The sequence below is a fragment of the Chionomys nivalis genome, chromosome 10 (assembly GCF_950005125.1).
Source record: "Chionomys nivalis chromosome 10, mChiNiv1.1, whole genome shotgun sequence".
Taxonomy (NCBI): Eukaryota; Metazoa; Chordata; class Mammalia; order Rodentia; family Cricetidae; genus Chionomys; species Chionomys nivalis.
Window position 1 is genome coordinate 11358298 of NC_080095.1, and position 25120 is coordinate 11383417.

At 38.3% G+C, this 25120-nt stretch overlaps 2 gene segments (V, D, J or C); both read left to right on the top strand.

The window, feature by feature from the left end:
* Positions 1 to 944: 944 nt before the first annotated feature.
* Positions 945 to 1496, top strand: LOC130882843 (Ig heavy chain V region MC101-like). The segment is given in 2 exon segments: positions 945 to 990; positions 1075 to 1496. Coding segments are annotated over 2 exon segments (468 nt in total).
* A 12504-nt stretch (positions 1497 to 14000) lies between these two features.
* Positions 14001 to 14486, top strand: LOC130882845 (Ig heavy chain V region PJ14-like). The segment is given in 2 exon segments: positions 14001 to 14046; positions 14131 to 14486. Coding segments are annotated over 2 exon segments (402 nt in total).
* Positions 14487 to 25120: the final 10634 nt, after the last annotated feature.

Here is a 25120-nt window from a genome sequence, read left to right on the forward strand (position 1 = left end):
TAGAAACTCTTGTTATCTCTGTCTTGACTATCATTCAAGTGACAGGGTTCCCCATGTTCATATCTGACTTCCAGTCCACTTCTTGTCATCACTTAAAGTTCTTCAGTGACCATAAGCCTCAAGCCTGGTTGTATGCTGTTGCTTTTTGTGAAGTGTTATGAGTAGCTGTGCATCCCATAACTTACCAAAGAAACAATCATATTTAGGAATCTGTGATTGACTACAAGCTGAGGAGAGTGACAGAGAAAGATATAAAAGTTCATGGATAGACTGACATAAATTAAGAGAAATGAAATCTAGTATCCAGTTAGGATGTTCCTAAGTGAGAACGTAAAATCTGAACCTAATAAGATGGGACCCAAATCAGTCCCACAGATTTCCTTACAGATAAACATGGGAAATCACATGTATGAAATGTGTGTGAGCTGCTTCCTCACAAGTTATTTCGTGAGAAGTTATAAGAATGAGACAACTCCACAGACACCAAGAGAAATAATTTTAAGTAGTTCCTTAAACAGGATTTCTGATCTCCAATATACCAATACCATTTAAATTCTCTACTGGAAGATGGAGAGACACATAAATCCATTGAGAACCTGGTATACTCCTCTGCCTGCGCAGAATGAATGTATACCTAGTTAGTGCAAACACATCCATGTTTTGCTTCTAAAGCCTGTACAGTATGACTCTTAATATTTCCTGTTTCTCTGGAATTGGAAATCCAGGCAGCATCAAGGCAATGTTACTGAGGTTCAATATTTAGTACCTCTAAGAAGCATAAAGCATATAGCAGTTTCCTGGATGAGAAATTGAAAACATTGCCTGTGCTTCCTTTTATGCTCTCTGGAACCTCCCCCAATGCAAAGCAGTCTTCAAGCTCAGGATGAAATCCACGGCCAAGCTGAGAGGCCCCATCTCCTTCTGACTAGAGCCTCCAACACAGCATGGCTGTCCTGGTGCTGCTCCTCTGCCTGGTGACATTTCCAAGCTGTAAGTGCTTCAGGGTTTCAGGAAAGGGACACAAGGTTTTCATTTATGGGTTATATGACTGATGGTGATGTTGCTTGTTCCTAGGTGTCCTGTCCCAGATACAGCTGAAGGAGTCAGGACCTGGCCTGGTGCAGCCATCACAGACGCTGTTGCTCACCTGCACTGTCTCTGGGTTCTCATTAACCAGCTATGATGTACACTGGGTCCGCCAACATCCAGGAAAGGGTCTGGAGTGGATGGAAATAATATGGACTGGTGGAAGCACAAATTATAATTCAGCTCTTCAGTCCCGAATTACCATCACCAGGGACACCTCCAAGAGCCAAGTTTTCTTAAAACTGAACAGTCTGCAAACTGAGGACACAGCCATGTATTACTGTGCCAGAGACACAGTGAGAGAACTCCAGTGTGAACCTGCACAAAAACCTTCAAATGGAGACACTCACAACCAGCAGGGCGCGATGGAGACCAACAGTGTCTCCCAAGACCAGTATCTGGCTGCTTAAAAAGATAAGAAGTTCTAGGCTATTCTGGATGAGAATATGCTTCAACATTAGCATCTGTGTTTTCCTCTTCCAAACACATATAAAAAAATTCTCTAGAGGTGTCTCTTCACTGTCATAGTTTAATAAACTTCCTATTTTTCTATTACTATAACAAATAGCTTTTCCCACAAGTCCTGTAAGATAACAATCTGCTCCTTGTTATAGATAGAATAACATATAACTTTACATGTTTTACATACCACATATATACCTACATATTCGCACATTTTCTTATATATGTAGATATTTTAAAGGAGTGAGCAGTTATGACACTTGTTGTATGTTAGGTTCAGTTATAAGCTAGAGAACTTTAAAAGAGCTGTAATTTGTCCTCTTTGTTTTTGCAACTGTGATAGAGAAACCACAGCTTCCCTAATTTAAAGTCATTTTCCCACAATACCCTGGAAACTAAAATAGCCATAGTTTCCTTCTACACCAAGAAGGTCTCATAAAAGGATAGAATTGATTATTGCTTTTCACAGATCCCATATCATGCATTTGCATCATGGTAAAAATTATCTCTGCCATCAGACTTATAAGCAGTTGTTCCTCAGGCTAAACAAATAGTTATTGTTTCAGAGTTTGTCTAATTTTAATACTGATTTTCTCCATATGTGAGAACAGGATGTGTTCTTATTAATTTTGGTCAACTTCAATATAACTTATTATTTGGGATAATCCTTCCCAACTAGCTGATTAATCTTCACACTCTACACTGTTCAAACTATGATCAGACTTCCCTAATTTTACTTTTCCTACAATGAGCTTCTTAAGTTGCACAGATTAAGTGATCATTTTGTCCTCTTGATGCCTGACTGTTCGGATACAAGGCCTTCCTTGTTCATGCAGATTGGTTTGATATTTCAACTGTTGAGAACTGAGCTGCAGCAAACATAAAAGAGAAGGTTGCCACTGATCATCTGTGCACTGGGGAAGCAGCTGAGAAGTTCAAAGAGGAAACTGTTCTTTCAGGGAAACAGTTTCAATTTCTGGCACCCACAATGGTTAAGTCACACATACCTGTAAGTCTGGAGAACCAATGGTCTTACTTGTCCCCATGCTCACTACACTACTCACACAGAAACATATACACATAATTAAAAACAAAGTATTTCATTTTATCATCCACTGTTGAGAGTTAACCCAATGTGAGTGCTCCATAGTTTATATGAAGCTTTGATACATATAGAAAATTTCAAAAAGTAAATGTTAGGACCTTTAAATCCTAACATTTTTGCCTCATTCGAGAAATTAGACTCATTTTTCTTATCAAATATAACTCATTTTTATCACTTGTCTGAAAATTGATTCTAAGGATAGCACTTAACTCTAATGCGGTGTGGGAGAATTGTCTGTAATCTGTCAATCATGTTTTAAATAAATGCTTATTGGCCAGGCAGGAAGTATAGATGGGAAAAACCAGACAGGAAGTAGAAATGATGCAATGAGAACAAGAGAATTCTGGGAAGGGGGAAGTCGATTCCTCCCACTCCTGCTCAGATCACCGAAGCAGCAGGATGTGATCTGCCCCACTGAAAAAGGTACTGAGCCACATGGCTAACATAGATCAGAATTATGGATTAATATAAGCTACAAGAGCTAATAAGTAGCCTGACCTAATGGGCCAATCAGCTTTATAACTTATAGAGATCTCTGTGTGATTTTCATTGGGTCCTGCTGGCTGTGGGACCTGGTGGGAGGATAGAAACCCCAACAAACAAGCAGGCCTCTCATTGTTACACTAATGCCCTCATGAACAGACATTTTCCTGCATGCCATCCTTTCCTTTGGTTCTTTCATCTTGGCCAATACATGTGGGCACAGGAGGTTGCATAGCACAAGCATTTTTGATCAATATAACAATGAAAGTTGAAGCTGAAAGGATATGTTGCCTGTTACCAATAATTCAAGACTCATTTGCTAAAGGAAAGAAAGTAATCACAGTGCTATAAGGATGGAGGGAAATAGGCACTGTGCCTTATAAAGCAGAACATGGTTATGTTACGTTACTGTAAAGGAGTTTGTGTGAATCACAAAAATTTTGTATACAAGAACAAATGCCCAACATTCTCATTTCTATGCAAGGAACCGAAGAAAATGACATTTTCAATTAAAATAGATTATTGCATTTCAATGATTATTTCCATATCCCACTGTTATACTGTCTCTCACTGCTGGACTCTCTATAAGTGAAGCCTGAGGTGTCACATCTCACAGAGATGCCCACAATTAATTGTGACTGTAGTGATCATATGCCTATAATTTTCACTTAATTGTTTTCAGTATGGCAATTGTCCATAAATAAAAGTGGGCACAGAAATTACATTGGTTATATTTTTGTAAATTAATTTATTGAATTAAAGTGACCAAATAATAATTTGTGCATTCAAATATCAATATCCTGCAGAGTTTTCAAGTGAGTAAAGACTTATGAAAATATTATACTGTAAGACAGGAAAAAGAAAACTATTCATTGTTCCCTTGAAGCCCCTTTCATGATTGCCTTATATGATTATTTTAGTGAACATGGGGCATTTTTATTTAAAACAGTTATGCTCACTTCATGAGTTTGCTGCATTGCTCACTGGCCACTGGCCTTTGTTGCACTTGAACCAACATTGACTGATCTTTTTCTAATTGAAGCAGACTCTCCTAGTCACAGTGTTCTCCATTCTAGTGGTTTATTTTTCTCCAAGCTCTCATGTTCATCCTCTGTCTTCAGGCATAAAGAATATCTCTTATAGAATATCTTTTTGTATCCCATGGTATTGATAATAAGCATAAAGCATGTATCTGTTAAATTTATTTATTAGTAAATTTAAAATAAATTTAACAGATACATGGAATATAAAAATCATTCATGTTGCTATTTTTCGCCTGTGAGACAGCCTCCAACTCCTCCATAAGCCTGGGCAACAGAGGTAACATCTCTAAGTCTCTATGCTGATTTTGCTGGGAAATCGTGAAGTCCCCACCTACTGTCCACAATCTGGGGCACTCTGACAAGAAGCCCTAGGATTTGTCATAATATACAGAAATACTTGAATTCAGAATGAATTGTAGGATGTGGACTCTGGGTCCTATTTGCAGGCTTTATCAGAGAAGACCATGATGTAAACATTGGGCTGCAATTTGGTCAAGGTTAGGCAGCAGTCCTTATGTTTTCCTGATTATTCACATGAGACAAAATTATTCAGAAAATTTGAAATATAATGTTTGGATTCTCATTGCTAAAATACATTTTTTATTAAACAGGCAAGATATAACATTTTGTGTTATAAATTTTGTAACTGCTACCCCCTCACTTTTCTCAACAAGGAAGCTTCTGCATGTTTTAAGTTAAGGTGATTTTAATGATTCTTGATTTGTCATCTAAAATACATTTGAAACTGTTAATTTTTTGCCATGTTTACATTAATTTTATCATCTTCTTTTCTTCCATGTATATAAAATAAAAACTTGTTCTTTTAACACATGCACAGTGATTCCATCTGTAGCTGTTGCTGTTTCAGAAAGTAATTGTGACTCCATGGTTACTAGCCAGCCCATGTCTAAGTCAATCACATCCAAACCTGCCACTTCCACAAAATGTAGTTTGTAACTAATTCTATAATGTTCTATTTACAAATAAAGACTCAGAAGCCAGAAGCTGAGCTGGCAACCCACTAGTTCAGAGAGTTGAGGAGCTGGCATTTCCTCTTCATCATGGTCTCATAATTGAGAAGATCCTACAATGCCATCAACTCAAAAATGATGGCCACCGTCAAAGTCACCTCTTACATCTACCTGTACATCTCTGTATCTGTGCAAATATAATTCACTTCTCAAATCCTGAGTCACCATCAGCAAGGACACCTCTAAAAGACAAGTTTTCTTAAAATTAAACACTCTGCAAACTGAGGACACAGACATGTATTACTGTGACTGACACTCTGCAAGGGAACTTCAGTGTGAGCCTGAAGAAAGCCCCTCTTCAGAAAACTTGGAAACAGGAGGGGATGCAAAAGTCCAACAGGAGTTCCAAGACCATTAGGGGTCACTTCAGAAATATGGAAGTTATAAACTATGCTGCATGAATTCTTGCTTTAATTTTAAAATATGAATTTTTTCTTTCACTCAAAAAAGTCCAGTCGATGTCTCTTTCAACTATTGAAGTCTATCAAGCTTCCTGCTTTTTTCCCAAACTAGAACCAATGGATTATACCCATAAATCAAATCATCAGAGCTATAAATTTGCTTCTTATTGTCAGACAGATTGACATATAATTTTATATGTGCCATTTATTTACATATACATTTCCACTTAATTCCATTCAATACAGTGTGTGTGAGTATGTGTGTGTGTGTGTGTGTGTGTGTATTTGTGTGTATTTCAAAAGGAGAATGTAAGTTAGGGCACTTGTTATGTGTAAGTTCATTAAGTATGCTTAGAAATTTACAGTAATCTGTAATTTTTTTTAATTATTTTGTAGACATGATGGAAAAACTATTTGTAGCCTGAATTAATGTTCCTTTCACAAGACACATTGAAAATGTAATATACATTGCTTTCGTTTTCTAAACCACAAGGACTTAGAAGTGTTCACCTCACTTTCATTTCTGACAATTCACATTTTTATGTATTTCCCTCTTGGTAAAATTTACATTTCACATTAAAATAAAAAGGACTTGTTCCTCTTCAGATGTGTCCTGAACCTTCAGATCACAAAATTCTCAGCCTCCAGTGTGCATGTTTCATCAGATGTCAGCTCCAGTCCTTGTCCCCTCTATCATCAGTTTTGTCATAGAGAGCTGCATTGACATCAGGAGTAATTGTTGAAGGTTTGGATAGATACAGAAGTGTCTAGATTTTTAGAATCTTAATATTAGGACTTATAATTACACACAAAGCAGAAAACAGCTTATTCAGTCTTATGTTACCCTGGGTCAGGCTGAGGATCAGAATTCATGACTGCTGGGGACTAGGTATGAGCAGGTAGAAAGTTTTAAACAATTTGGATAGACCTAAAATGTACCAAAGCCAATAACTAGAGGTTCTAATTCTAAGTATTTATACTATGATAAAAAATATCCATGACATGATATTAAGATTCTAACATTATATTCCAAAGTACTGCTCACATACCATATCAGTGTCAATAAATTAATAAACAAAAGTAGAAGTATCCTCCTCTTAAGTACAACAAAAACATAATAATACATGGAAAGTCCCTTGAATTAGTCTGCTCTTAACTATCTAGGGATTGTTCTAGGGAGTTATAAAGGAAACAAAAACTAAATGATGTGAGTGTAGAATCATGGCATGCACAATCTCAAGGTCAAAAACATTGGACTAGGTATTCTTATTACATGTGTCCTAATAGTGTGTGACTAGACAGACACTAACAGAAGTATGCTGTTCTTTCCTTAATTCTGTCTGACCATCAATTTGGTATCAATTGTAAAATAGACTATTTTATAAACTATGTATAGATTTTTCTGTAAATAGGTCTTATATAAATAACTGAAGAATCTGACCAGTTCCCTATTGGTCCAGAATAAGTGACTGAGCACGGTTCAATCAGAACAGACATGAAAATACATTTCATCAGTGCCTGGTAGCCCCAAATATATCATATACTTGTCCCACTTTAAATCATTTTATAACTATTCTTACTATGAACTTGTTTGAGATAATCATAGACTTTGTAAATTTTTTAACTAGTTAAAATATAAAATTATTGATATCTCTAATTATTATAATTTATTAGAAGAAATCCAGAAATTGAAAAGTTGATTGACTAACATACTTATGAATCTAACAGTAGTATAATTAGAAATATAATAAATTATGTTTACATCTTAAAACTTTTAAATATAAGAAAATGGTGCTATAATTTATTAATGTAAAATAAAAATTTGTACAGTTGATACTTATGAAGAAACCTCACTAGAGTATGATGAGAATGAACATTAGAGATGTTCATAATGTATTTATGTCTCTTCTGCCTGTATTTTTACTAGTGGTCCTATACTATTGTATGGTGTTTGAAACTTTATTTACTGTGTCCAACATTATGTTCTCACATATGTATTCACTGTTGAGTTATTGTATGGGGGTGTATCTCAGAAGATTAACTCACTCTATATATTAGGAATATAATATCATATTAACTGTGGTCAATATCCCTACAGTTCATTGTTAGAATAATCCTCCAAATATAACTGTTTAGTCATCTCAGTCTACAGTGTGTAATCCAGGGTCAACCTTCCCTAAGTGTTACATAACTTGAAGTCAGTTTTCTCAGGTTCCATTCACAAGAACTCCTTTCATGTTTTTGGTGTCTGACTTTCACTAAAACAATATCTCTCAGGTTCATTCAGGTCATTGTGATATTTAGACCTTTGTAAACTGAACTGGGAAAAACATGACAGGAAAGGATTTGATTGCTCATCCAAGTACTGGAGAAACACCTCAGTGGTTCAGAGAACATACTGTTCTTGTAGAGGATCAGCTCCAGTTTCTGACAAACACAACTGGCAGCTCATAACCACCTGCAATTCCTGAGGACCCACTAAAATTTCTTTAATTCCATGAACACTGTTCTACCCACAATCAGCACTATATTGAATCAAAGCCTTTGATTCAAATAGTGATATTTCAAAAACATGCTCATTATTTTGATTAATAAGTATTTTATTTGAATTATTACCCCCTGTTAAAGGTTAGTATACTGTTACTGACATCCAAGAGACTGGTTTTATTTATTTATTTCAAGAAATAATTATTTTTATCACTTGTTTGAGATGTGAATCCAAAGGATAACATATAGATTAGACATCACATGAATGAGAAGTGTTGCATTCTTGGGCAAACATCTTTCTGCCCTCAATCTGAATTGGGTCTTTTATCTTGACCAATATGTTTGTGTAGAAGTGACTGTATCAAGACAACATCTTAGCTAAGAGGTTACATCTTTGTTTCCATAGAAAACAAAAATTATTGATTCACCTTCATTAGATAATGAATGCATTGGGTTGTCAGCTTCCAGGGAAGGAATCAGAGTTGGTCACATGCATTAACATTAGTAGTAGGTATATCTACTATGCTGATGCTCTAAAGAACCAATTCACCATGCCCAAAGACAATGCACAGAACACCTTGTACCTGGAAATGAGCAGTCCCAGGTCTGAGAACACATTCACATATAACTGTGTAAGAGACACAATAGGTAGATGCTACTGTGAGCTCAGACTCAAACCTCCCTGTAGCAAATTAGGAGAAGAAGAGAGGGCTGAGAACACAGAGAGTTCTGGAAATTCAGAACTGGATTCCCCTGTGTCCTGGCTGCGAATCCATATCACATTCAGGGATTCTCACTAGAGGTAGTGTGTACTAATCCTTGAAGTTTCCAAAGGTTGATTTATTCAAATTTCAGGTTTTTTGTTAAGGTTTGTGTCTATATATTTATTATTTATTATAGTGTTTGTATCTGTCTTTCTGTCTCTTTCTGTATGTCTATCCCATGATATCTCTGTGTCTCTCTGTGTGTCTTTTTTCTTTGTGTTTGCATATATGTTGACATGAGATGGTTTTCTCTACATGTTTATATGATAATTTTAAAATAATTTCCATCACTGGGAAAAAATTTCACCAATTGCCTAGATTTGTCTCAATGATCATACTGATTCCATGTCTCAGAGATTGGCTCACTGATTGAATATCACACATACCTTTATTGTTTAGTTCTGCAGAACTAAACAAAGTTCCTTCTGTGTGTGTGGCTAAAACTTGAATCATAGAACTATCTTCACAGAACAATTTAGGTATTTTTAAATATAGGATATACTCTGATTTGAACAGAATGTAGATCATCACACAGGACAGAATAGGCAGCAACATTATTTGTAATAGCCAGAACCTAGAAACAACCTAGATGCCCTTCAATGGAAGAATGGATGAAGAAAGTGTGGGATAAATACATATTAAAGTACTACTCAGCGGTAAAAAACAATGACATCTTGAATTTTGCATGCAAATGGATGGAAATAGAAAACACTATCCTGAGTGAGGTAACCCAGACCCAAAAAGATGAACATGGGAGGTACTCACTCATAATTGGTTTCTAGCCATAAATAAAGGACATTGAGCCTATAATTCGTGATCCTAGAGAAACTAAATAAGAAGGTGAACCACCCCCCCCAAAAAAATCATATAGTTATCCTCCTGGATATTGGAAGTAGACAAGATTGCTGGGCAAAAATTGGGAACTTGGGGTGGGGTGAGATGGGGTTGAGGGGAAATGGGGAGAGAAAAGTGAGAAAGGGAGGATGCAGGGAGCTTGGGGGATTGGGATGGTTGGGATAAAGAAAGGGTAGATATGGGAGCAGGAAAGTATATATATCTTAATCAAGGGAGCCATTTTAGGGGTAGCAAGAGACTGGACTCTAGAGGGGTTCCTAGGTGTCCAGGGAGATGTCCCCAGCTAGTTCCTTGGGCAGCTGAGGAGAAGGAACCTGAAACGGCCCTATCCTATAGCCATACTGATAAATGTCTTGCATACCACCATAGAACCTTCATCTGGCGATGGATGGAGATAGGGACAGAGACCCACATTGGAGCACCAGACTAAGCTCCCAAGGTCCAAATGAGGAGTAGAAGGAGGGAGAACATCAGCAAGGAAGTCAGGACCACGAGGGGTGTACCCACCCACTGAGACAGTGGGGCTGATCTATTCGGAGCTCACCAAGGCCAACTGGACTGGGAATAAAAAAGCATGGGATAAAAGCAGACTTTCTGAACATGGCGGACAATGGCACTGGGTTTTGACCCTACTGCATGTACTGGCTTTGTGGGAGCCTAGCCTGTTTGGATGCTCACCTTCCTAGACCTGGATGGAGTGGGGAGGAACTTGGACTTCCCACAGAACAGGGAACCCTGACTGCTCTTTGGACTTGAGAGGGAGGGGGAGAGGAGTGGAGGGAAGAGGAGGGAAATGGAAGGTGGGGAGGAGGCAGAAATTTTTAATAAAAAAAATAAAAAAAAGAATAGACCATATGGGGGCCAGAATCAGATCCTGAAGAAGCAAAGAACCCTTGAGATTGTGTAATCCTAGACTATGACCAGACTCAGTAATATTCCCTAGTTAGAGCACTGTGTTGTTTAATGTCAGAGCCCATAAGGGAACCAGTCAGTGTCAGCGAACCATGAACACAGATTGCCTTTAGTCTGTACGTCATCATCACACAAACTGAGAAACAGACCTAGCCTTGAATCAACTGTAGTTCTAGTAATAAAATGTGTGTGAGGCCCCAGCACTGAGATTGTGAACTCAATGTATCTAGTGATACTCACTGAGCTTCAGTTAGTTTAAAATAGCTCCTAACCCACTCATACATAACGTGATTTCTTTGCTTCTTTCCTGTTTGTGTGTTAAAGTTCATCTTGTGGAATTCCAGCAAAATTTAATAGGTGTAATGAGTTTTCTTTCCTACAAGTTTCTAAGAGTCTTATTTACACTGTTGTTCAAAAAAGTATGGAGTATAACACCTCTGACTAATTCTGAACTGAGGATCTTTATCTAGAACTCTGATGTATTCAGGTTACAAAAGTCGAAAGAAAGGAGTATTCTGAATAACATGATGGAATCATATAAAGTTTCATTATGAAAGAGTAGGTGGGCATTGGAAGCCAAGTGATTTTGTTTCTTCAATCAAAGCATGATGTCACCTGTGAAATGATCTAGATTTTTCAGAAAACCATGAACATTGTTGCCTGTAATGATGGAATAGCTGTGGCTGTAACACATTCGCATCCTGCGAGTTCTGGAGAAATAGCAAGGAGAGAGCTGTGCGTTCATAGGTTAAACCATTAGGCAAAGATCTGGAAGATGCAGGCATGAACCAAATCTTATAGTCCATCATGTAGGTGTATCAGCACATGAAATCAGAACAGTAACCTGAAGGTGGGAGATGAATAGAAAACCATAAAGAACCCTGTTTATTGGCCTGCACTCCATGGTTGTTCAGCATGCTTGCTTATACAAATCAGGAACAACTTCCCATAGATGGCACTACCCTGTGTGTATAAACCCTCCCTCATCATTTATTATTCAAGAAAATGACCCTACATTCATTCTTAAAGAACAACCTGGTAGAGAAGATTTTTCCAAATGAAGTCCCTTCTTCCCTGATGACTATAGTTTGTATTATGCTCAGCGTATTCTAACCACACGACAAATGTACAAGCTGGAACTAAAAATTTACATATCAAGTAGAATATAATTATATGTGATGGGTGGATTTACCATGAATTCTTAACCTTTACAAATAATTTGTTTAGTGACTTCATTTATGGGATGCATGGAAAAGGGAAACCCAATTAACAAGAAAGTGCAGGCACAAACTATCTCTGAAACCACCAAAGGCCAAATTCACCAATAGAGTAAAAGAGTTGCACATTTATTTATTTAATATTCCTTCCCAAATTTTTGTTAAAACAATAAAAATATTAGATAAACCCACTATGAAACATGCTGAGAATAATATCTGAAAATTGTTCTAACATCCAGAGCAAAAAACTTGTGGAACACAGTACTCATAGTGGAAGTGACCATCAGAGCTTGCACAAGATGGCTGAATCATTAATGTTAAGACCTGTCTCTACCACTGCCACTCTAGTACAAAGATTATGCACACACAACTAAGGAATTTAAAATGTGAGATCTCCAATACCAAGTAATAGGCAGACATTCTCTGAATGCTGATTGATCAGCATGGGTCCAGCTCTGAACTTTATTTCCCCTATGGTTTGTTTTACCAAAGCAAGGATGAAAGTTCTACACACTCTTGTTCTCTATGGTGATCTACAACTCAAGGCACAGGGTTCCCATATTCATATTTGCCTACTTCTCCACTTTTTGTAATGATTCAGCTTCCCTTCCTTATTTTTCACTTTCATTTACACAACTCTCAAGACTAGTTGCATACTACTGTGCTTCCTGAAGTTTTATTGACAGCCAAATTTCACATCCCTTATAATGCAATAATTATATAAAGGAACAAGGGTTTTTCTATATTGCTGGCTAAAAAGAGAGATAAAAGCGCATAGAGAAAGGTAGACTGACATATGTCAAGAGGTACTAAAACCAGTCCCTTGATACTATGTTCCAAAATGATAAAGTGAATATATTGAGACCACAGGAGGTAGGAACCAAATAAGTCTCTTGGGCAACTGAGGAGAGGGAACCTGAAATGATCCTATCCTATACTGATGAATATCTTACATATCACCTTAGAACCTTCATCTGGCGATGGATCGAGGTAGAGACAGAGACTCAATTTGGAGCAACGGTCTGAGCTCTTAAGGCCCAAATGAGGAGCAGAAGGAGGGAGAACATGAGCAAGGAAATCAGTACCACGAGGGATGCACCCACCCGCTGTGACAGTGGAACTGATTTATTGGGAGCCCACCAAGGCCAGCTGGTCTGGGACTGAATAAGCATGGGTTGAAACTGGACTCTCTGAGCATGGCGGACAATGAAGGCTGATGAGAAGCCAGGGACAATGGCACTAGGTTTCCATCCTAATACATGAACTGGCTTTGTGGGTGCTTAGCCTGTTTAGATGCTCACCTTCCTGGACGTAGATAGAAGACCTTCGTCTTCCCGCAGGGCAGGGAATTTGTACTGCTCTTCAGTATCGAGAGGGAGGGGGAATGGTGTGGGGGGAGGAGAAGAGGAGTGGGGATAAGGGGAGGGGAGTGGGGGAGGGGGCAATATTTGGGAGGAGGGGAGGGAAATGGGAAACGGGGAGCAGGTGGAAATTTTAATTAAAAAAGAATAAAAATAAAAATAAATAAATAAAAAGACCTATGCTAAACAAACAAACAAACAAACAAAAAAGTCTCTTGGCTATCCTCTCAGATAAACACTTGAAATCACATTTACTAATGTTAGTGAGATTTATCTTCACAAGTTATGTTCTAGACAAGTTATTAGAATAAGAATGATTTCACTGACACCAAGTGAATAAATTTTAAGTCGTTCCTTAAAGTAGGATTACTGATAACTAAGAGGCCCAATCCCATACTATATTCAGTGCTGCAATTTATAGAGTTATACAACTGCATTTAGGTTATGGTACACTGTTCTGCCTGCACTGCATAAATGTGGACTCACTTACTATAAACACTTCTTTTTTTTTTTTTAACTTGCCAGGTCTACACAGTGTGATTCATACTAATTTCCATTTGTCATGGTTTGATAATACAAACAATAACAAGAAAATGTTCCTGAGTTCCCATATTCATCCTCTAAGAAGCATAAGAAAAATCTCATTCACCTGAGGGAAGTGGAAACCAAGACCTGTGCTTTCTTTTATCCCCTTAGGAGTGTGTGCCAATGCAAAGCAGCCCTCAGACTCACTATAAAAGCCCAGGCCTAGCTGAGAGGCCCCATCTCCTTCTCACTGGAGCTCCAGCAAAACATGGCTGTCCTGGTGCTGCTCCTCTGCCTGGTGACATTTCCAAGTTGTAAGTGTTTCAGGGTTTCAGGAGAGGGACCCAGGCATGCCATTTATAAGATGTATGACTGATCATGATGTTGTTTGTCTCCAGGTGTCTTTTCCCAGGTACAGTTGAAGGAGACAGGACCTGGCCTGGTGCAACCCTCACAGACCCTGTCTCTCACCTGCACTGTCTCTGGATTCTCATTAACCAGCTATGCTGTACACTGGGTCTGCCAACCTCCAGGAAAGAATCTGGAGTGGATGGGAGCAATATGGGTTAGTGGAAGCACAAAGTACAATTCAGCTCTCCACTCTCGAATCGCCATCAGTAAGGACAACTCCAAGAATGAAGTCTTCTTAAAATTGAACAGTCTGCACACTGAAGACACAGCCATATATTACTGTGCCAGACACACAGTGAGGAAACGCCAATTTGAGCCTACACAAAAAAATACCTCCTGGTAGAGACATCTGTCACCAGCAGAGGGCATTAAGGATGAACAGGGATTCCTCAGAACCAAAAGTAAGGTTTTCTTCAGAGGCTAAGGCTGCATGACCTTGAATTTTAGTATCAGTACCTGTGGTTTGCTCTTTCAGCAAGCATATCCTGAGGACCCTCTCAACTTTCTATGTGTGCAAACATGAGATCAATTTTTTTACATACTCTCTAAATTATATAATTGCTTCTGATTAACAGAAAGAATGGCATATAATATAATATAATTTAATATATTCTGTGGTGTTCTCTCTGTCTCTCTGTCTCTCTGTCTCTCTCTCTCTGTGTGCCTCTGTGTGAAATAATAATTCAAAATGAGTCTGAAATTGTGACACTTGTTAACTTAAATTTCAAAATAAAGTTTTGGAATTTTGAATATTTTGTAATTTATTCTCTTTGTTTTTGAACATGTGATGGAGAAACTGCAGCTTCTCTGTAAAATACACTTTCCAAGGGTAGATTTGAAAATGAAATATACAATATTTCCTTCTTCTAAACCAAGAAAATTTAAAAGATTACACTTGGTTATCATTTGTAAAAGGTTCTAATATTTGTATCTTGTTAAAAATCAGTATGCACCCAAATTTTCAAGGTATTATTCCTCTGTAGGCATATTTGCATGCCCTTGATGTTCAAAATTATCAGCCACTAGTGTGCACATCCATACTGGTATAAGCTTCATTACTGCCTCCAACTGTCACCAACCCTTTCCAGAGCATCTGAGTTCTATGAAAAGTGAGTTTCTGTTTGTGATTTGTTGATGCTTTTACTGCTAACAAAGGTTACCAGCGTTATCTGCTTCTCCTAAGCACCCTTAACTATGAAGAATTCCAAATTCTCATCGCCTGTCCAACCACTATCTTGTATTTCTATTCCTGGTCCCTCTTTATTGAGGAGTCCCCAAATAAAAAGCACAGACTCTCAAGGGCCCTCCATCTACAAAATATTTATTTATTTATTTATTTATTTATATATTTTTTATTACTATTTTTATTCTTTTTTAATTAAAATTTCCACCTGCTCCCCATTTCCCATTTCCCTCCCCTCCTCCCAAATATTGCCCCCTCCCCCCAATCCCCTCCCCCTATCCCCACTCCTCTTCTCCTCCCCCCACACCATTCCCCCTCCCTCTCGATACTGAAGAGCAGTACAAATTCCCTGCCCTGCGGAAAGACAAAGGTCTTCTATCTACGTCCAGGAAGGTGAGCTTCTAAACAGGCTAAGCACCCGCAAAGCCAGTTCATGTATTAGGATGGAAACCTAGTGCCATTGTCCTTGGCTTCTCATCAGCCTTCATTGTCCGCCATGCTCAGAGAGTCCAGTTTCAACCCATGCTTATTCAGTCCCAGACCAGCTGGCCTTGGTGGGCTCCCAATAAATCAGTTCCACTGTCACAGTGGGTGGGTGCATCCCTCGTGGTCCTGGTTTCCTTGCTCATGTTCTCCTTCCTACTGCTCCTCATTTGGACCTTAAGAGCTCAGACCGTTGTTCCAAATTGAGTCTCTGTCTCTACCTCGATCCATCGCCAGATGAAGGTTCCGCAAGTTCCCAGTTTCGCCCTGCAATCTTGTCTACTTCCCCTCTCCAGGCAGATGACTATACGATTTTCTTTGGGTTCACTTTCTTATTTAGCTTCTCTAGGATCACAAATTATATGCTCAATGTCCTTTATTTATGGCTAGAAACCGATTATGAGTGAGTACATCCCATGTTCCTCTCTTTGGGTCTGGGATACCTCACTCAGGATAGTGTTTTCTATTTCCATCCATTTGCACGCAAAATTCGAGAAGTCATTGTTTTTTACCACTGAGTAGTACTCTAATATGTATATATTCCACACTTTCTTCATCCATTCCTCCATTGAAGGGCATCTAGGTTGTTTCCAGGTTTTGGCTATTACAAACAATGCTGCTATGAACATAGTTGAACAGATACTTTTGTCATTTGATGGGGCATCTCTTGGGTATATTCCCAATAGTGGTATTACTGGATCTTGGGGTAGGTTGATCCCAAATTTCCTGAGAAATCGCCACACTGATTTCCAAAGTGGTTGCACAAGTTTGCATTCCCACCAGCAATGAATGAGTGTGCCCCTTTCTCCACAACCTCTCCAGCAAAGGCTATCATTGCTGTTTTTGATTTTAGCCATTCTGACAGGTGTAAGATGGTATCTCAAAGTTGTTTTAATTTGCATTTCCCTTATTGCTAAGGAGGTTGAGCATGACCTTAAGTGTCTTTTGGCCATTTGAATTTCTTCTGTTGAGAATTCTCTCTTTAGTAGTGTTGCAGGATACAAGATCAATTCCAAAAAATCAGTTGCCCTCCTATACACAAAGGATAAGGAAGCAGAGATGGAAATCAGAGAAGCATCACCCTTCACGATAGCCACAAATAGCATAAAATATCTTGGGGTAACTCTAACCAAGGAAGTAAAGGATCTATTTGACAAGAACTTTAAGTCTATGAAGAACGAAATTGAGGAGGATACCAGAAAATGGAAGGATCTCCCTTGCTCTTGGACTTGGAGGATCAACATAGTAAAAATGGCAATTCTACCAAGGGCAATTTATAGATTCAATGCAATCCCCATTAAAATCCCATCAAAATTCTTCACAGATCTTGAGAGGACAATAATCAACTTTATATGGAGAAACAGAAAACCCAGGATAGCCAAAACAATCTTATATAATAAAGGATCGTCTGGAGGCATTACCATCCCTGACCTCAAACTCTATTACAGAGCCTCAGTATTGAAAACAGCTTGGTATTGGCATAAAAACAGAGAAGTCAATCAATGGAACCGAGTAGAAGACCCTGATTTTTAACCCACAAACATATGAACACCTAATTTTTGATAAAGGAGCTAAAAGTATTCAATGGAAAAAAGAGAGCATCTTCAACAAATGGTGCTTGCAGAACTGGTTGTCAACGTGTAGAAGAATGAAAATAGATCCATATCTATCACCATGCACAAAACTCAAGTCCAAATGGATTAAAGACCTCAATATTAGTCTGAACACACTGAACCTGATCGAAGAAAAAGTGGGAAATACGCTACAACATATGGGTACAGGAGATCACTTCCTACGTTTATCCCCAGCAGCACAGACATTAAGGACAACATTGAATAAATGGGACCTCCTGATACTGAGTAGCTTCTGTAAAGCAAAGGACACTGTCACTAAGACAAAAAGGCAACCCACTGACTGGGAGAAGATCTTCCCCAACCCTGCAACAGACAAAGGTCTGATCTCCAAAATATATAAAGAACTCAAGAAACTAGACTTTAAAATGCTAATGAACCCAATAAAAAATTGGGGCACTGATCTGAACAGAGAATTCTCTACAAAATATTTATAAAGACAACTTCTATCACCTGTCTTGGATCTCACAAATGGCTAGAGTGGTGAACCAATGAGCCCCAGTGATAATCCCATCCCCACATCCCTCAGATAAGATAACTGTTTGACTGACACACAACTTGTTTTGCAGTCTCGGAGACCTGAATTCATAGTTTAGATCCCAGTCAATGGTTCTGCTATGGCAAGAACTTGAAGCACAGAGCTATTTTCACAGCTCCATTATAGTTGTATTCTAAATTTAGGATATGCTCTGAAATCAAGAAAATGCAAATCATCACACAAGGTAGGAGTAATTCTGTGGTGATCACAATAAGATTGGGGAGAAGCTAAAACACCTAAATAATGTAAATCCTGGACTCAGGGCAGCTCAAAATGACATGTGAGTCCAGAGGACCCTCTGACCTCCTGTTTTTCTCCTAATTCACTACACCAACCACACAGAAACATATACACTTCACTAAAAATAAAACATTTATTTAAAAGTTTCTCATTCCTTGCTGGAAGTTAGCTTAATGGGAGAGTTATAGTGTAGTATACAAGAAACTTTGATACAAAAAGTACCATTTCAAGTTTGTATTCCTCATTTTGATAAATAAATACTGTATCTGAATAATCATTACTCCTTGTTAATGGTTAGGACACTTTTTTTCTCATAAAAAGAACAAGCTCATTGTTCTTCTCAGAAACAACTCTTTTCTATCACTCATCTGAGGTTTGATTCCTCAGGACAGTATAGAGCTCAGGGAACATGGGGTCATCTGGTGTAAGATGCAGCAAGGGTATTAAGATACATTAATGTTATCAAGGTATATTAGTTTTTTGCTTTGCTTTGTTTTGTTTTGTTTTGTTTTGTTTTGTTTTGTTTTGGATTTTCGAGACAGGGTTTCCCCGTAGCTTTTGGTTCCTTTCCTGGAACTAGCTCTTGTAGACCAGGCTGGCCTCAAACTCACAGAGATCCACCTGTCTCTGCCTCCCGAGTGCTGGGATTAAAGGCGTGCGCCACCACCGCCCAGCTAAGGTATATTGTTAATGAGGTAGATTTTTTTTTAAGTAGAATGAGTGACATAGGCTGAAAAGGAATGTTTTCAAATAAATTAAGATTTTAGCATACATATATCTGTTTCTCTAAGTATGTGTGTGTTGTGTATCATTCTCTCTGTTGCTATTTGTGTATTTTTCTGTGTTAATGTCTTGAAGTTAGCATGTTTGCTTTATGGAGGGATATTTTCTCATACTATGTTAATAGTTTACATTACAGAGTTTACCACAGTATCCTCTGACTACAGAGTTCAACTCAGGTGTCAAGTGTCCTGGGAAACTGTGACTTGGGGGATTTCTTCAGGATCAGGGCCTCATTTCACATTATAAAGGCTCTAAACACAGCCAATCTCCATTTTATGCCTAAGGGTCAAAGTTACATTCAGAACACTAGTGGTTGTGAACTCAGATCAGCAGCCCCTGCCTTACTCATTTCAGTGTGTGGCAGATGCCATGTTACTTATGGGCACAGCCCACTCTTATTTTTATATTTAATTCAGGTGTGTAGTGTTCAAGATAAATAATGAAATTCCAGCAAATGCTATGTGTCTTTAAAGTAGATAATGATGTCATCATATCATGTGGTCCAGATTCTCGATAGAAGGCACAAGATGCCCCCCTCTCTTTCTCTTCTCTCTCTCCCTCTTTCTCTCTCTCTCTCTCTCTCTCTCTCTCTCTCTCTCTCTCTCTCTCTCTCTCTTTCTCTCTCTCTCTCTCATTCTCATTTCTTTGATTTTATTTGTCCTTCATACCCTATGTTCTTGAGATTGATGCACAGAATATTGATCATACAATTTTTTCTGTCTAACATACAGTCATAAGTGCTGACATCAAGAAGAATTTGGGGAGGCTGGTGTTTGTTTTAGAAATTAATAACCATATGCTGTAATAAAAATGTTATTTTCTGTAGTAAAATGTCAAGTTTTAAAAGATAGGAGGGCTAGATCTATAGCTCTGGGTTATAATGTTTGCTTTCCGTGAGCAAGGTCTTAAATTAAAGAACCAAGACCAATTTGAAAAGAAAATATGAGAACCGTATGCATAAAAATATCATCTCTCACATTAATAAACTTAAAATAGGCAAGCTTGTGGCAGAAGAAGGAATGACAATCCCTAGAGAAGGAAGGGCAGATGAAGGTGGTGGAGAGGGAACACGTATACAGTGAGTCACAAGAGTTCTCTTCTTCCTTCCCATAACAATCAACTCAGTATAGGTCTGCGGCTTCCATGGCTTGCTTCTAAAGAGCTTCAAAGTTCAATACAGGAAAAGGGAAATGTTTGAATGAATGGAAACACTAATTGTCACAGTGTATGTTTGCCAATGGTGTTGGAGGTGAAAAGTAGATCCTGACTGTATTCCTCAGTTGACATCTACCTTATTTGTTGAGAGAGGGTCTCACACTGAACCTGGAGCCCAGAGGTTCAGATAGAATGGTGGGATGGCAAGTCACAAAGACTTTCCTGCCACCACCTCCCAAGTGCTGGGAGTACAGAATAAAGCATTACACCCAGCTTCATAGTTATGTATTAAGAACTTAACTGAGACAGTCATATATGGAGACAGGAAACTTAATGCTGAGGCACCTCATTGGTCCTGAATATTTTTGCTATATATTGTACACATTAATAAAAACATTTTAAACTATAATACCAATATATACATTATAGAATATTTTATAAGATAAAATGTATGGTCAATTATGCATTTTTTCCTTTTTATTTATTTTTTTGAAAAAGAAAACAAACCATCTTTTTTCATTATACATACCAAACCAAGTTCCCACTCCTTTCACTCCTCCTCTTCTCTCCACATGCCCTCCAACATCCAATTCTCAGAAATGGTAAGGCACATTGCTTTGGGGAAGGTTCTAGGCCATATTTATGTCTAGGTTGAGCAAGGTATCATCAAAAGAGAATAGGTTACCCAAAAGCCAGTACATGCAGTAGGGATAAATTCTGGAGCACTGCCAGTGGTCCCTCAGTCTGTCCCAGCCATGCAACTGTCAACCACATTCAGAGGGACTAGATTGGTCTTTTGCTTGTTCCTTCCCAGTCCATCTGGAGTTGATGAACTCCCATTAGCTCAGGAAGACTGTTTCAGTAGGTGAACCCATTATGGTCTTGAGCTCTTTGCTCATATTCTCATACCTCCCTCTCTTTAACTGGACTTTAGGAGCTCAGTCCAGTGATACAATGCAGGTCTCTGCCTTTGTTTCCATTAATTACTGGATGAAGGTTCTATGGTGATATTTAAGATATTCATTAGTCTGATTACAGGGCAAGTCAAGTTTGGGTTTTTTTTCTCCTCTATTGCTTAGGGTCTTAGATGGGGTCATCCTTGTAGATTCCTGGGCATTTCTCTAGAGCCAGGTTTCTTGGTAACTCTAAAATGGCTCCCTCAATGAATATATCTCTTTTCTTGCTCTCAACTTTGTTCTTCCTTGTAATCAATTAGCCCATTGCCTCAAGTTATCCTCACCCCTCCCTTTCTCTACTCCTCTTCCCCTTCTTTTGTTTTGTTAATTTGTTAACTTGGATGTTCTCTCTCTCTGCCTTTTCACTAGTTTAGATAAGGGTTTGTCTATCTTCTTGATGTTCTCAAAAAAAAAAGGCTTTTTGTTTTATTTATTCTTTGTATTGTTTTCTTTGTTTCCATTTTGTTAATTTTATCCTCTATTTGATTAATTCCTGTCTTCTACACTTCCTGGGTGCATCTGTTTCTTTTTTTTTGTTATAGAGCTTTCAGGTGTGTTTTTAAGTAATTAATGTGAGCTTTCTACATTTTTTAATGTGGGCCCTTAGTGTATGAATTTTCCTCTTAGAACTGTTTTCATGGTGTCCCATAGGTTTGGATATGTTGTATCTTCATTTTTATTGAATTCAAGGAAGTCTTTATTTTCTTTCTTTATTTCTTCCTTGACCCAGGGGTGGTGGTTCAGTAGTTCACTGTTCAATTTCCATGCGTTTGTAGGTTTTCTGAGAGTAATATTGTCGTTAAATTCTAACGTTAATCTATGGTGATCTGATAAGTCACAGAGGGTTACTCCAAATTTTTTTGTATCTGTGGAGGTTTGCTTTGTAACTGAGTATATGATAAATTTTAGAGAAGGTTCCATGAGGTACTGAAAAGAAGGTATATTCTTTTGTGTTTGGGTGGAATGTTCTATAGATGTCTGTTAAGTTCCTTTGATTCATGACATCTGTTAGTGCTCTTATTTCTTTGTTAAGTTTCTGTCTGGTTGACCTGTCCGTTGGCAAGAGTGGAGTGTTGAAGTCTCCTGTTATTAGTGTATGGGGTTTAATATGTGATTTAAGTTTTGGCAACATTTCTTTGACATGTGTGGGTTCTTTTGTATAAGGGCATTGAAATTCATAATTGAAACTACATCTTAATGGACTGTTCCTCTTTCGAGTATAAAATGTCCTTCTCCATCTCTTCTGATTGATTTTATTTTGAAATCAATTTTGTTAGATATTAGGAAAGCTTCACCTGCTTGTTTCTTAGGTTCATTTGATTGGAAAACCCTTTCCCAACCCTTTACTGTGAGGTAGTGTCTGTCTTTGATATTAAGGTGTGTTTCTTGTATACATCAGAAGGTTGAATCCTGTTTTTGCATCCATTCTCTTAGCCTGTGTTTTTATATGTGAATTGAGTCTATTGATATTAAAAGATATTAGTGGCCAGTGGTTGTTAATTCCAGTTATTTTTTTGATATTAGTGTTTGTGTGTTTCCCTTTGTTTTGCTTTGCTGGTGGGAGGTTATCTGTTGCCTGTATTTTTGTGGGTTCAGTTAGATTCCTTGAGTTGGTGTTTTCCTTCTAGTACTTTCTGTAGGGTTGGGTTTGTGGATACATATTTTTTAATTCTGTTTTTTTCATGGAATATCTTGTTTTCTCCATCAATGGTGATTGATGGAGATAGTAGTCTGGGTTTGCATCCGTGTTCTCTTAGTGTCTGCATTGCATCTTACAAGAACCTTCAGGCTTTCATGGTTCTCATTGAGAAGTCAGGTGTAATTCTCATACATCTACCTTTATTTTTACTTCTCATTTTTCCTTTGTAGTTCTTAATATTCTTTCCTTATTCTGTATGTTTTCCACTTTGATTATTATATGGTGAGGTGACAGTTCCTTTTTTGTTTGTTTTGTTTTTTGATTCAGTGTATTTTGAGTTCTTTGATCTTCTTGCATCATCATAGGGATATCCTTCTTTAGGAAGGGATACTTTTCATCTATGGTTTTGTTTAACATATTTTCTGTGCCATTGAACTGAAGTTCTATCGCTATTATTTTATATACTTTATATATTTATATACTTATATATTTTATATTATTTTATTATACTTGTTCTACCCCTATTACTTTTAGGTTTAGTCTTTCCATGGTGTACCAGATTTCCTGGATATTTTGTGTTAAGTATTTGTTGAATTTAATGATTTCTTTAATCAATGAGCCTATTTCTTCTATAGTATCTTCAACATCTGAGAGTCTTTCCAATCCTTTCTTTGGCTGTCTGAAATTTTTAATTTTTTTGGTTTGCTCTGTAGTTTTAATATCTATGTCTTAGTAAGCCTCTAAGGTTTCTCTAAGACTTCTCTCTTTGTCTTCTCTCCTGGTTCTCTCTTTTGGTCCCCTCAGTGCTATAGCAAGCTCTTTTTCCCCTCAGTAGCATGGCAAGCTCTTGGTCCTCTCAGTATTGCAGCAAGTTCTTAGTGCTTTCTCTCTTGTTGCAAGCTGTATTTCAGAGTTCCTCTGAGGTTTCAAGAGAATAGACAAGTTTAGAGGTTCAAGATGGGGCTAGTAGTTTACAGGGTCCAGTGGATTGGCTTCGGTAATGGGGGAGTCTACCTGCAGGAAACTCTTCTACTGGCTGGCTAGAAAATCTAATGGAGGGGGAAAGGGGCCAAGGTTTTTCCCCCACTGAGATTAGAGAGTGGTGTGTCCTGCCATGTGGCTGTTCACTCACTTCTTAAGTCCTCTCAGTTTTGGAACAAGCCGTGTTTCAGAGTTCAACTGAGGTTGCAGAAGGATAGTCAAATTTGGGGATAGGGTGGGCCTAGTAATCTGGAGGATCCAGTGGATGGGGTTGGTGTTAGAGGAGCCTACCTGCAGGAAACACTCCAGCTTGCTGGCTAGAAAAGCCAAGAGAGTTGGGGCAGAGGCCCTGAATTTAGTCCACTGTGGATTTCCTAGAGTGGAGTGGGGTGTCCTGTCATGTGGTTGTTTATTCACCTCTTAGTCCTCTCAGTATTGGATCAAGCTGTGTTTCAGAGTTCCACCCAGGTTGCAGGAATATAGGTGAGTTTGGATGTGAGGTGGGTCTAGTAGCTTGGAGGGTATAGAGGATGGTGTAGGGTGTTGGGAGAGCCTACATGCAGGAAACACTTCTACTGGCTTGCTAGAAAACCCTAGAAAGTTGGGGGATGGTCACCAGTTTTGCCCCATTGTGGAGCTCCTAGAGAGTGGGGTATTCTGTCACATGGCTATTCACTCACCTCTTAGTCCCCTCAGTATTGGAGTAAACTGTGTTTCAGTGTGTGTGTGTGTGTGTGTGTGTGTGTGTGTGTGTGTGTGTGTGTTGAGATGTATAGATGCATCTAAAACTGTAACTATGTATATGACTCTGGTTGCAGCCATACAGACGATCACGATCTGTGTATCTATCCATTTATCAGAAAATTTTTAAATTGTCCCAGTCTCTTTTCTATTGATGTGGTCAACACCATGACCAAAAGTAGAGTAGAAGTGACAAGGGCTCTCTTACTTGTAGAAATCTATGGCCTGAGGAGAGCATTGTCACATAAATATGTAAAACTCAGAAAATTCCAAGTGCTCCTGACTCAAAGAAGAAGCTCTTCTAACCTCTCCAGACTGGCATGACCCTGTCCAAGATCCACATTATGGAGAAGCCATGTCTAGTCCAGACAGTGTAGAAGACAGAGCGTCTGTATAGAAACAACAGTTTGTGGATCTTTTAAATTACATTGATGTGCTAAGGAGATAAAACAGTGTGGAAACACAACATCTCCTAATCACATCCATGAAAGAGAACCAAGTGAAGTGTGGTGAATCCTTAGCAAGGAAAAGGTGCATGTGGAGGTTCTTTACTATGTCAGTTTCTGTAATGGTCATCAATGTCTTTGATGCCTTATATCTGCTCTGAGCATTGCCGTCCCAAAAGTGTCCAACTCCAGAACTTGCTA